Source organism: Myotis brandtii, unplaced genomic scaffold (assembly GCF_000412655.1).
Source record: "Myotis brandtii unplaced genomic scaffold, ASM41265v1 scaffold547, whole genome shotgun sequence".
NCBI lineage: Eukaryota > Metazoa > Chordata > Mammalia > Chiroptera > Vespertilionidae > Myotis > Myotis brandtii.
The window spans coordinates 1,062,002-1,076,219 of record NW_005370024.1 but is presented as its reverse complement, the minus strand read 5'-3'; the positions used below and the strand labels follow the sequence as shown (position 1 = coordinate 1,076,219).

At 45.0% G+C, this 14,218-nt stretch overlaps 1 protein-coding gene across 10 annotated transcripts in view; it reads right to left on the bottom strand.

Annotated features, from left to right (window-relative positions):
* Nucleotides 1-1,795: 1,795 nt before the first annotated feature.
* Nucleotides 1,796-14,218, bottom strand: part of LDB2 (LIM domain binding 2) — a 351,072-nt gene continuing 338,649 nt past the window's right edge. Inside the window, exons 6-9 of one of the 10 annotated variants that reach the window (XM_005878124.2) lie at nt 12,765-12,888; nt 8,697-8,848; nt 6,084-6,226; nt 2,668-3,170 (exon numbers count right to left, since the gene is read on the bottom strand). In XM_005878124.2, coding sequence (XP_005878186.1) covers nt 6,122-6,226; nt 8,697-8,848; nt 12,765-12,888 — 381 coding nt within the window. In that variant the 3' untranslated portion in view covers nt 2,668-3,170; nt 6,084-6,121. Of the gene's footprint in view, nt 3,430-6,083; nt 6,227-8,696; nt 8,849-12,764; nt 12,889-14,218 lie in introns of all 10 variants that reach the window. The other 9 variants (XM_005878132.2, XM_014549338.1, XM_014549337.1 and 6 more) reach the window with 9 other exon arrangements.

Below are 14,218 nucleotides of genomic sequence, written 5' to 3'. Positions count from 1 at the left end.
AAGGTGGCTGCCACAATTCCTCCCCTCGCTAGGCATATGCCACTTGTCCATCAAGGAGGAGTCCATGCCTCTGGGCCTTGAATGTGGGCTGCCTTGATGGACAGCACTGAGACACAGTGACACTGCTTTAGGTCTAGGCACTGGCAAGTTAGGTCTCTCCTCCCCCAGGTGCTGGTTCTTAGAACATTCCCTTTCAGAACCCACCCCTCATTCTGGGAGAACTCCACAGAGAGGCTATTGGAAGGTACTGTGGTCCGTAGCCCTGGCTAAGCTCCTGCCCAACAGCCAGCAAAGTGAGTGCACCACCATCGTGGATGTTCAGTCCTGTCAAGCCTCTGAGGACTCCATCCCCAGCAGCATCTGAGCCCCGAAGAGCAGGCCATTCGGCAGAGACCAATGAGCTCTCTGAAGGGTAACTGATAATAATAAACTGTCCTCCTGAGTCTCTAACTGTGGGTTGATTTGCTATGCAACAATGGGTAATGGGAACAGGTGTCAAACACATTGTCCTAGGCATCATCTGCAATGACTGCATATGGTAACTTTAAAGAACTGATCAAAGAAAACCTAAACAGTGAGGTGGGGTTGGGGATAAATTGGAAGTTCCCTTCCAAGTGGGAAGCAGTAAGTAGCAGTTTCCCTGTGCTTCCTTTGGCACTATTGCTATTATACTATACATTTTCCTTAGGAAGCAGTGTAATGTTCTAGAAGGAATCCAGGCTTTGTTGTCAAGGGAGATCCAAATTAAAGTCCCAACTGTGTTCCCCATGAGCTATGAGATGGGGCAAGTCAGTCAATGGGGTAGACTGTGTCCTGCCCAGATGCCCTCTCTGGGACCAGCCTCTCTGAGATGCTATGGCTGTTGCCTCCTAATTGGCCTCCTCTCTGCAGAAACGCCCTGAAGGTCACAATCCCCCACACACTCTGGGGATGGCCCAGTCAGGGACTGACTGGTTCAGGGTCATAAGAGTCTGGTGGCTCGCTCAGGAGGGGGGACCTCTGCAGTGAGGTCGATGCTCCTAGCCCTGCCCCCACGGACCAGGCAGAAGACTACCCAAGTCCACAGCTTTTCTAGGCTCCTTCCCCTTCTTTATTCTGCCCCCTTCACTCACTTAAATATTTTCTCTCCCTGAAGAACAATCCCTCAGTAAATCTCGTGTCCCGGAATCCTGGTCTCAGGCTCTGCTTCTGGAAATCCCAGCCCAAGACACATACCTTCCCTTTGCTTGTCTTTTCCATACCCCCCTCTCCAGAATTCAGAAATGATCAATTAAAACTGCCTGGCACTCAATACACAGTCAATAAATGCTAACAGGCTTCTTCTCTCATCTTCCTCATTGGTACAAAGTGGAAAAATATGAGGAAAGTTCCTTTAACAAAAATGTCCTCCAGTACATTTTCCATACTGTCTGTAGCAAATCTTTTAGGAAAAATGGGGATATTCATGCCTTTTTAGTGGAGTCGGGAGGATTGGCTGAAATAGAGTTGGTTGTTGGGTTCATGGTGAGTGCTCAGCCTGTGGAAGCCACTGCCCTTCCGTTGGGCCACCTCCAGGGGCACAGGCGGGCCCTTCCCTTCTCATGGGTGTGCCCTCAGTGGCACAGTGCCCCACATTGAAAAGCACTCCTGCATCTGCCCAATGCAGTGGGCAGGGAAAAAACAGACTTTATCCAAGATGGCACAGGTTCTCTAATTCCACTCCATGTGGAGCTTGGGCGATAAACCCAGCTCAGTGCTTCTCACAATTGTGGGCAGACTTCTCCGCCCGGGCTCAGAAACAGCTAGACTCACTGCGTTGGTCGTTAACACAGTTTATTATTGGCACAATTATCAGTAAAGCATACATAAAATACAGCTGTTTTATAACACACGGAGCCACTGTGTCTTTACATGTGTAGAGGAACATATTAATATGCAAATGGAAAAATTAGTTCTCTTATAAAGTTTCACATAAATACACTGGCATTGCCCCCAAAGAAAAAAAAAATCCCCATAAAAGAACCAGGCGAGGGCTTTACAAATTATTATACAAGCAATATATGATGAAAAGAAACAACGGTCAACTCAGATACAATAAAAAACACAAAGGAGTTTCAGATTTATTAAACTGCACACAAAAGGAATGGATTACATGGCTTGAAAATATTTGGATCAACAGCAATTTTACAAATGCATAAATTCTCAAGGGGCCAAGTGTCATTCTTTCATAAAAATCTGCCGTGGTGACTTTGATGACAAAAGACATTTCTTGTTTCAGCACTTGGGCTCCATTGCACCAACGTGGGCTCAATTGCACCAACGTGGGCTGGAGAACCAATTGGCATTAGCTCACCCATAAATTACCCTGCTGGGCCCTCTTGGCTGTTACCCAACGAAAGAAAAGGTGAAGAAAAAAAAGCCAAAAAGGTACATTTAAATAATTTTCCCAAAGTGGATATTTTTCTTTTCTTTTTTTTTTTACTGAAACAAGAAACTCTCAGATGCAAGTCAAAAAGCAGAAAATATTTTACAATAGTAAAAAGTCATCTGTCGTTAGGTTCGGCATATAACGGGATCCTGAGCACTGAGGGTGTATTGACGAGGTGGCCTTCGTCTGATGCAGGGGAAAGGACATTAACAAACACGTGGTGAACACCGTGTCAGGAGAAGCGTTAGCGTCTGCTCTTGTTTTAAGTACGACCAGTGCCAGTATCTATGTTACCTGTGAAGGCCTTCGGGGGAGGGTCATGGAAGTTTATTTGGAATGATCCTCTCAGTTAAAAAAGAAACAAAAAATAAAAGTGAAAGAAAGAAACTCAGATCATTGGGGTTTAGAAATAGGTATTGGCGTGAAAAAGTTTTTTATGTCTCCTCCTTTCTCTCCTGTGAATAGTGATCTGAAATAGTGAGTGTCACCCACGGGCCTATTGACGGTGGATCCAGTGCCGGTCAGGTCAGCCTTACTGGGAAGCCTGGGGCGGGGGGTTTTCTGATTTGGTCTCTTGAGTGCCGGGAGGTTTACTGTTCCACGGGCTGCTGTTTCCCAGGGCGGGTGAATTGTTGAAGTCTTCCTCGTCGTCCATGCCGTTGGCCGCATCATACTGCGTGTTTTCTAATCTAGTGATTAGCCTTTCGTCCTCGTCCCCAAACTCACCTCCCATCAGAGTTGGCTCTCCTACCACCATCACATCCTGTGAACAGCAGCTGACATTATTACAGGGAAACCTTGGGAGAGAGAAGCTCAGCCTAAAACACTAGTGGGAGGAGCTGGGGGACCTGGGACAGACACACTTGTGGACTGTACACGGGGTCAAGTCTCAATGTCGGGGGGGCCGAGGTGCATATCTGATTTCTACAGGAAATAAACATCGCCTCCTGACGTGTAACAACCACGCGAGTTTATGTCCTTAGTGCGCAGCCTGACACCGGAGAGCGAGCAATGCTAGCAATCTGCAGAAATAAAAAAATGGATTTTTCAAAATTAAAAAAATCCACGCTTTTAACTTGCTGACACTGGGGACTTTTGAGAGGGCTGTGGAACCTTCTGCTGGGTCAGTACCTCCGAAAATCCGCCACTTCCACTTAGGGCCTCTGAAGAAGGCCTTTTGGGAACTAGGCGGAAACATGGGTCGGATGCAATTCTGCAATATTCACCCAACCCATTCCTAATGGCATTTTCTCTGTCCCGAGGACGGTATATGTTTTAACTGAAGACGGAATCTCTCTTTTCTCTACTCAGCCAGGCCCTTTTAATGCAGCCAATATCCTTGACATTCTGCTACTTAATTATGGTAATTAATTTAGGTAAAGTTTTCGATAAAAACAATGTTCACACTGATTTGACAATTTGCATAGCTAATTAAGTCATTAGCAAAAACCTGCTGATTGCCAACAAGCCCCGAATTTACCATCTGTTATTTCATGGTGCCTGTCACCTATCCCCACACAGGCAACTCTGCCACCATTCTGGGCAGTGAAGAGAACCGCTCTGTCCAGCTGGTGCCATACAAGGAAGATGAAGAGTGCTAATTACAATTACACTGATGAAGCTGGTCATCATCAGAAATGGAAGCGTGCAAGAAGACGCCATCGAATCACTCCTTTAAGCACAAATTGTCCTTCCGTGCAGACAAGGGAGCCACCTACTGTAGCCAGGAGCATCATGGAGGCCACTGCTGGAGAGGCACGAGGGTGGAGAGAAGGGCACATGCACAGGGCACAGTTGCAGCCTCTTTGTTCAAAGGGGACCCTATGGGGCTGGTGGGTGACCTGGGCATGGACAGGACACCTGCCAGGGGGAGACTGCTGGGCAGGCTCTGAGCAATAGTCTCCTTAAAAGTGCAGTGACTCCAGCTGCTCTCAGCTTCCGAGAGGCCAGGAAAGGCAGGACTGGGCCAGATGCTTCTGAGATGTAAGTGTGCATTCCCTGAGAGGGAGAGGGAGGCCTAGTTGATGAAATGCCTTGACAACTGGGCAACATTTCTCTTCACTGGAGCAAGAGAGGGCTTTCCTGGGCAGGCTAGTAGAATACTGCTGATCAGGCCAGGGGAAGGTCCAGAGGGCGCTCAGATTGTTGAAGATGCCAATGAAACAAATCCCTTAATTACCCCTGGATTATTTTGGAATGGAAAATCTTGTTTGATTGATGGGTTGACTGCCCCAGAACTATGGGGAGATAATCAACAGGTTTCCAAACTGTGTTTTCTGGCTAATCACTCTCATGTTTTGATAAAAATGATTTTAAAGAGAAATGTCTCAGATGAAGTAAATGTCTAAAGGATACACTGGGTACACATAGCCATGTAGGTTCTGGCAGGATAATCAGATGTGTGCTTCCAGGGACATACTTATGACATGATAGCAACATGTTAGGAGACTCAGGAGGACTCTTGAGGTGGGACCCAAAAGACACAGAGTGTGATTGGCAAGAAAGCTGATATGGTTTTAGATGACAAGTGGCCTCCACAGAGGCAACAACATTATCTGGTTAGTCAGGCAGCTGCCGGATGACCCGCTGGTGGTGTTCAGGATAAAAAGATGCCACTTAGTTACAGGCAAGTAGGAAAAGACACTTATGATCAGGAAAATGGTAGGTGGAAAGAATAGGGCAAGACCAGGCAGAGAACGAAACAAAGGGGTAACCTCATTTCATGACTTAACATGCAGCACGCTTTGAAGAGCTTGCAAAATGCATGTGTGAGGTGTCACCGGGCGGGAGAAAAATGTTAGAACCCACCTCATGGGTGTGCATTAGTATTGTGAGTGTGAGGTTATCAGGAGAGGCTGGGGGAGTGTGAGGAAGTAAGTAAGCATAACTGGAAAAGCAGAGAAAAATAAGAAGCCAAGTTCAACGTGATATTAGGGGAAAAAGTTCCCAACACTCCAGATGCCTTCATTGTAACTGAAAATAACAGCCATTCAAGAAAAGTGCTATGAAAATAGTGATTTGAATCACTTGAAATGGGGCTGATATAGGCGTGTCATATGTTTGGTGATTTCTGTTCTAAGAACAGTGGAAAAGATGTCCGGCCACAGATATTTTTAAGCGGTTGAAATGTCAGAGAGATGCCACTGCTGCCTTACCAAGTGCAAGAAATAGCCCTAGGCAGATACATAATCACATGTGGATGTGTGGATGTGTGTGTGTGTGTGTGTGTGTGTGTGTGTGTGTGTGTGAGATTAATAAATGGTAAGCTCTAGAAGAGGCCACTTAGGCACACGTCTCACCCTGGTTTCTCTAAACCTCTAGATGAGGCTAGTGGTTCTCTACTCAAGCCATCCTGATGAGTTATCCTCACGCAAAGTGAACAGAGACATAAGGCATGTTCCGGGCGGCCTCAAACTAGGGGATGTTGGCATCATTTTCCCCACACTCCACATCTTTAAAAATCCCCCCCGACATTCAACAAGAGTTGCATTTCCTTCCCATCTCTGCTATCTGTGTGTCCCCGGGAGGCAAAACTGGTTCAGCTGAGAGTAACCCATATGCCCTCGGCTCCCCACGAGGCAGACCTCTGCTCCTCGTCGGAGGCCTGGAGGTGCCACCAGCTTTTGCCCACGTCACATCTTCTCACTAATCAATCCCCCGTGCAAGGACCACCAACCTCTGAGGAGGACTGGAAGTGACTCCTTTCAGGGCCCCTCAATGCTTCTCCTTAAATTGGCCAGAAGGGGTCACTGCTGTTGAATGACACAGGTCTCCATCCCTCCCAGGGTTGAGGCTGCAGTTCGGGATGGCTCCTAGCCCCTGCTCATGGAGTGAGAAGCAGAATCCAAGGATTAAACCCTAGTCCTCGCCAGACACGCCCGCTGCTGCCGCAGCAGCCACGTGGACCACGGCTGTGGTCGTGGTGGCACACCGAATCTGTTCGTGCCTTTGGACGAGGCTGCCACGTCTGCAGATTGTGTTTCTAAGCAGTAAAACTGTTGGTGATTTGGTAGACAGGGTTACGAGATGTGGTCACTACAAGCCAATGCTCATCATTTAACATCTATTCAATTAGAGTACACGTGGAAGTTTGCATCTTTTCCTAACCTGGTTGCCTTCCCTGCCTCTTGTGCCCGTCTGTAAGTTTACATAATTAAAACATCTTTAATTGCATAGTGTGGGGATAATGCTGAAATTCTATCCTCACTTTCCAACACGTGCGTTGTTCTCACAAAGCTCAGAGGGTCTCAACTCATTAAAAATCCTCTGGACACTGGTATCTTCCACTAAGATCCATTTGTTGATTGGAGGACAGGAGCATGGTGGAGCGAAATAAACCAGGAGCTCTTTAAAGTAAAGTCAAAATGATTCTGACCAGGCCAGGTTTGTCAAAATGCACATGTATGTTGCTGCTCTATAGCTTAATGGATGGCCCACCAAATCCAGCCCAGGCCTCGGAATCCTCAATCCTGTGCCCTGTGAGCTGACACCAGGAGACTGAGCAGGGGAGAGGGAACCTCTTGGCCATCCCTCGGTTAGATGTTGAGTTCTTTAATGACAGGACCATTTTTATTTGCTTGTTTGTTTTTTAATCTTGGTATTGTCAATACTTAGTATAGTGTGGGGCACACAGTAGGAACTCAGTTAGTATTTGTTGAACTGATCTGAATTCTTGCAGCCACTGTGCCTTTTCATTTATTAGAGGAAACTAACAAATATTGGTTTCTAAAACTCTAGTACTAGGTGAATAAATTAACTACTTATGCGGATATTTGATTTATTTATACCTGGCCATTTTCCAATTAAACCCAGAGTGGGAATAGCTTATTGGTACCTTCATAAAAAGACTCTGTTTTTCTCCTTTGATACTTTCTCCTCTGACTCTTTAGGTGGCGATAGCTCAGCTCAAAGTCCAGAGGTAACTCTGGCATTACTTAAGGACTGTGGTCTTAAAACTGAAACAGTACTTTCCCCACAGGCTAGCCACTCTCTCCATGACCCTTTCCTTCTAAAAAATGCAAACCACACCCTCTGTTTGTGGATGATGGCAGGGTCCCAGCCCCCCAGGTAATTCTCAGGTAGAGATGGGCTTGGTTTCAGCCAAAAAGAACTGACCGATGGAAGGTGAGTAAGAATGAGTGGGGGACAAGTTTGAAGGACACATTTAGAAGCAGAGAATCATGGTGAAAGAAAGGTCTATTCTCTCTTGGAGAGAGATGGAGCACAATCAGGACATGAAACGTGAGGACAGCAGACCAGAAGGGGGAGTGGGGGAGCGAGAAAAAGGGAAAGGGGAACTTCTATTAGTTGAGGGAAGTAGTAAGAGATGGGGAACATTTCCGCAGACATGGAGTCCAGAGGATGTCCCTAAAGCACTAGGAAAGTGTTGGGACTCAACTGACAGTCAAACCCCTGCTGAGGGTAATGTGGCACAGGTGGCAGAGGAGGACAGCCCACACAGAACCGTGGGGGTGGTGAAGAGACAGCACATGCATAAAGGAACATATAAATTTAACGGCGATAAATGATCTCATACTACCAGGCTGAGGAATTCGGAAGAAATTAGGCAGAAGGGACAGAACTGGGAAAGAAATGAGAGAAGATGGAGAAGGGTCCTGTACAGCTTGTACGATTTGGGAACGCCCCTCAGCGATCAGCTTTGGTGTTCAAAGAAGCCCCCTTCCAAGTGGCCCATTTCCTTTGTCAAGACCCAGAAACGAAAGACAGGGGTCTAGAGGTCACGGGAGTGGAGGCCAAACCAGGGACTGACCCTTCCTTGGGCGAGGGAAATGGGTAAAGTGAAATCCACTGCGCTGCACTTTCTGTGGCTGCGTTAAATACCAAGGTCTCAGAATGAGAGTGGCGCCCATGTCGGGGAGGCCCAGTCAAATTACAACAAGAAGCCTGCGCGCCAGGGGCTGCTTTCCAGGGCAGCACGGGTCTCCGGTGATGGTGCCAAGAGCCCCTTACACACCACCAGGCACGCCTGCTAAGTGATATTTTAATTAAACCTTAAGTGACATATATCCTGTCTGTGATTCTGACGGCTTTTTAATTCAGGTCCCATTGCAGCACAGACTCTTAATGTTCCTTTCCAATTCCCAGTCTGCAGGGGAAGGTTTCCAGGCTAGACTTCCTCCCTCCCATCCCAAACCCAGTCCTGCCTCCCCTCCCCCATCCCAGCCTGCCCAGGATGTATTAGCAGCTAAAAGAGACTTGAACCTGGGCCCCTGGACTTGGAAGACAGGCAAAGGCAGGATTTCGGGCCTAAAAGGAAAGCGAGACTTACAGGTACCTGACTGGACAGACTCAGGTTGGCGGCCGGCGTCTTCTTCTTGCTCCCAGTGCTGTTTGTGGTGTTCCCAGCGCTGCTGTTGGACGTGCTGCTGGTGGAGTTTTTCCTTTTTCTCCGCTTTGTTGTCGGTTGCCGTGTGGGTTCTGCTGCAATATGGAAAAATGGAAGGAGAATCAAGTCCAGGGCAACCATCAGACCCTGTCCCTCTGCAGCTGTTTTTATAAATGGAAAAGAGTTGACTCTCTACATTTTTATCCATTTCTTTTAACTTTACAAAAAGTGAAGGGAATCAGCTGTTGGCTGATTTTTAGCATGAGATCTGTACAACTTCTTTGTAGCTAGATAAAACGATTTGTATCTAATTGTTATTTCTAATTTTATATATGCCTTTAATCTAGTAATATATTTTAGGGGTGAGCTACAAATATTCCTTTCATAGTTGAATTAAAAAGATTATTACCATTACAAAACTGGAGAAAACATTCTTTCCCTCTGGTTAACCTTTTCTTTATAACAAAAGGAGGGCTCTGGGATCACAAAGGGGTCTCCAAGGTGTAAAAGTAGAAACTTAGTTATACGAGTGAGCCAGTGTGTGACAGCAGCACCTACTGGCCAAGTGTTATATTGCAGCTCAGCTCTATTACACCTTGAAATGTTCAACTAAAAAAAAGAGGAAGTGCCAGTTCTATTAGCCATGAATGCAAAACTGAGGGAGTTCCAAGTTAGTAAGGTTCCCAAGTTCCATGGATTAGACCCTGATATTTAAAGGATGCTACTAATTTCAAAATTTCTGAAAAAAACAAAACACAACTTAGTATGATATAGGTAGCATATTAATGAAGGGAAGCTAGACCTTTTGAAGAAGGCCTATTTAGAAATAGAAATATTTTACACCTGAAGGATGAGTAGCATCTTAATGAAAATATAGGGACTCATGGTAATGGGTGGTAAGAGGAATATTATTTATTCATTTATTATGTACTGAGCATTACTCAGTGTTTCCATATTTATTTTCTATTTTTAATGTTTACTATGTCAAAACTATTTTATATTCATAGCACTTCAGATTAACTAGGTAATAGTATAATCTTTGTCTTGTAAATGAGAATTTTTTGAAAGCCTTTTCTAGGCAGTGACTAAATAAGTTGGAAATGGCAGGTGAGAGCATCCTTTATGCTAACCCTACTATAGACTCAACTCTGATGGAGAGAAGATAAGCCTGGGCCATACTGAACCCAAATGCCTTGTAGCATTTTCTGATGGATGATGGGGGGACCTCCTTTAAGGCTCATTGCAAAGATGGTTTAGTCTACCAAGTTATTCATGATTTTTGATGAAGAAGAGGATTATGGTCCTAATTATATACCATTTTTCTTTCATAAATATTTTGTATCTTATATTCAGATATTTTCATCGAAGGGCCCAAATATTTATTTATAGAGAGCTATGGGTGCTTTTTCTGAATGTTATGAAAACAAGGGGATAGAATTGATCATGGGGTGGAGAAGAGTTGAGTAGCATATTCTAAAGTCAAGCAAATACCCAGGTTTCCCCTGACAAGCATCTTTTTCTTTTGACCTCAAGAACTGAAATCTGATACTTTAAAAATGTCTATATTTTCTTCACAAAATTTGGAGGAAATATAATTTAGTAATAGAGTCATGGACTTGGGAGACATAAAACCTACTGTGACCCAGGCTTCCTTCATTGATTAATTATGAAACTGATTTTGGCAAACTTACATGCCAGATCCCATTATATACAATGGGAATAACAATAAATACCTCATAAGGTTATAAGGTGAGGATTCAGTGGAAGGTCTGTGAGGGCTGGGACTAGGACTTTTATTCAGTGTTGTGACCTCAGTCGTTGAAGCAATGCCTGGCACCTAGTAGGGGCTCAATAAAAAATATTATATAATAAATGGCTAATATGCAAATCGACCAAATTGCAGAATGACCGGTCACTATGACGTGCACTGATCAGCAGGGGCCAGACGCTCAATGCAGGAGCTGCCCCCTGGTGGCCAGTGAGCTCCCACAGGGGGAGTGCCACTCAGCCAGAAGCCAGGCTCCCAGCTGACCAGCTCAGCAGCGGTGGCGGGAGCCTCTCCCACCTCTATGGCAGCGCTAAGGACCTCTCAGCGGACATCCCTCAAAGGGTCCCAGACTGTAAGAGGGCACAGGCCAGGCTGAGGGACAACCCCCCCCCCCCGGGCACGAATGTCATGCACTGGGCCACTAGATGTTGAATAAATGACTGAATTAATGTATAATATAGAGGTATATAATCATATACTGAGGGAGTCGCTTCCCCCTGGTGGCCAGTGAGCTCCCACAGGGGGAGTGCCACTCAGCCAGAAGCCAGGCTCCCAGCCGACCAGCACAGCAGCGGTGGCGGTGGTGGGAGCCTCTCCCACCTCTACAGCAGCGCTAAGGACCTCTCAGCAGACATCCCTCGAAAAGGGAAGCTAGACCTTTTGAAGAAGGCCTATTTAGAAATAGAAATATTTTACATCTGAAGGATAGGTAGCATCTTAATGAAAATATAGGGACTCATGGTAATGTGTGGTAAGAGGAATATTATTTATTCATTTAATGTTGGAAAATATAGATGTTCAAAACATTAAGTGAGTGGAATTTTTTTTTCATAAAGGCTTATTGATATTGAAAGAAAAAATGAGGCCAATTGAAGCCCATGTTATATATTAAAAACTTAATGTTCTAGCTTGGCCAGCGTGGCTCAGTGGTTGAGGGTCGACCTATGAGGAAGTCACAGTTCAATTTCCAGTCAGGGCACACGCATGGGTTGCAGGCTCGATGTCCAGTGCGGGGTGTGCAAGAGGCAGGCAATCAATGATTCTCTCATCATTGATATTTCTATTTCTCTCTCCCTCTCCCTTTCTCTCTGAAGTCAATAAAAATATATTTTAAAAATTAATGTTCTAAATCTGTAAAATTCCCCAAGATGGGAATGCAACTATTCTTTGTAAAATAATGCTCATTTTCTTGGCTTCCTAAATATGTACATAGTTATATCTATGTTCATTTTATCTAAAACCCTTGGCCAATTACCAATGGAAGCTGACCATTATATTTTGTGATTCAGAAACCTATATGCCTTGTGTTAATAATTATTCTTTAAAAATAATTTTTAGCGAATGGAAACATTTTGCTTTTATAATTAATGAGGCTGAACACATGCCTGGGAGTGAAAATGTATCAGATAGAAAGACAATGAATGCTGACTTGAAGCAGTAATTTCAGAACCCCAGCAGGAGACTCTATTATCCTCACTGCATTCTAGGGCTGTGAGGCGAATGGACTCTTTCATGTAGTCTCTTCATGGTCAGAATACCCTTAAACCAGAAAAACATTTCCTTCGTTCTCTTCTTCCTTCCTCCCTTCTTTTCTTCCTCCCTCTGTTTTTATTTTTATTTTATAATATATTTTTATTGATTGCAGAGAGGAAGGGAGAGGGAGAGAGAGAGATAGAAACATCAATGATGAAAGAGAATCATGGATTGGCTGCCTCCTGCACGCCCCACACTGGGGATCGAGCCAGCAACCAAGGCATGTACCCTGAGAAGGAATCGAACTGTGACCTCCAGGTTCATAGGTTGACACTCGAGCACTGAGCCATGCTGGCCGGGCCTCCCTCCATTTTTTATAATTTCTGTCATTTCATTAAAAAGTACCAGCATAACAGTAGGCCATGAGAAGCCCACAGTCTTATCCAGTGGAACAACTACTGAATTGAGAGCCAGGAACCCTGGGATCTGATTCCAGTGTTGCCAAAGATCTTAGTAACATTAAATAAATCAGTTTACCTCTCTGGGTCTCAGGTCCTAGTCTGGCAAATGAGCAGATAGTGGATGACTCCTAAGCATGTTTGTCCTTCACCAATTTATTGTCTCTAAGTCCAAAATCATGGTCAGAATATCCCAAGTAAACTCCTTCTCCTGATAAATGTACAATCACTTCCTTCCTTTTCACATCTCCTCTCCCTCAGCAGAAGTCACAGAAAATGCAGTTAGCGGGAGAGTGAAGAACGAGGTCGTACCTGGCGGAGCCACCATCCGCTGCCACTTCTGGAACAGGCAGGTCTTCAGGCAGTCTCGTGGACTGAGGTTGTAAGTTTTGTGTCTCGACATCAGTTCCTGCATTGGCTCCAGTATTACACACAACTGCAAGAAGTTCAAAGGCGTGGGCATTTCACTACTTGATAATATTATTTGCAATAAATAATGTGAGCAGCTGGAATCAATTAGGAAGCTTAAGGGTACTTTTCTTTCCTCCCCCTGGTTTTGATTTTCTCTATACAAGTTTTGGGGAAAAGAAATATTACCAACATTTGATAAAACCCACTTAATTTACTATCATTTACAATGTCACATCATAGCTGAATGTGATTCACACACACACACACACACACACACACACACACACACACACACACACAGTCTGTCCAGACAGTTGGGCAGATATATGCAACTCTATTCTGAAATCAAGTGATCCTGTTAAAGAAAAAAGCTCTCTGCCTTGCAGCACAGCAGGCTCAAATTTCTACTCTGTTGCCGTCCCTGTTTGTAAAACCACCCACTGCGAGTTACAATGCTAGTTTATGGAGATGATGTGGCAGTGAAAGCCATCTTTGAAATTTGAAAGAACACAATGGCAGCTACAGATCCTGTTTTTGATCCTAATCCTTACAAAGGCCCCTGATGAGCACTAATTTTTTATGCACTCATTTGTATTTTACACATGATGATAATGTCAGTAACATATGCTGGCATTTGTTCAGGGTGGCAGCTTTCTCGGTGGTTCTGCATGCGTGGTCCCCTTTGGTTACATTTATTCAGCTTTCCTTTAGTCCAAGATATCTGATGACAAAGATTAATGAGTGAAACAAGGAGGTAAACCCATTTCAGATTGCCTTGGACTTTCTGAATTCCTTCTCAGTTGGAAGCTTATCAGAATACCACTGCATTGAGAGTATCTAAGAGGAGCAACTTGGAATGAGGCCTCCATGGCTGCTGAGATGGAGTGATACAAACATTGGCAATGTGCCTGCCCATGTGGAAGAACCATGTTTTATGAAAGACACACCTGCAATCTCCACCCTCATCAGCCCTCTCTACCCCCTTCCCTTCTGCCGTTCTTCACCTTGAACACTGTCTTAGAGGCTCCGTTGCTTTTTTTCTGCTGGGTCCCCTCTCCCTGGAGTTCTTCCCTCCCTCTTTCTGGTTAGTGCCCACTTCACCTTGATTATAAAGTTACTTCTTCCCCAGCTACTGACGCTGAGACCAAACAGAGCGAAGGATTCCACAGTCACCTCTACAAATCAATCTAGGAATGGATTGTCCATCCAAGAAGAACCACTCCTAGATTCAGACAGGGTCAGACAAGGTTTGCATCTAATCTAGGACAGTGGTCGGCAAACTGCAGCTCAGCAAACTGCCGCTCTCGAGCCACACGTGGCTCTTTGGCCCCTTGAGTGTGGCTCTTCCACAAAAT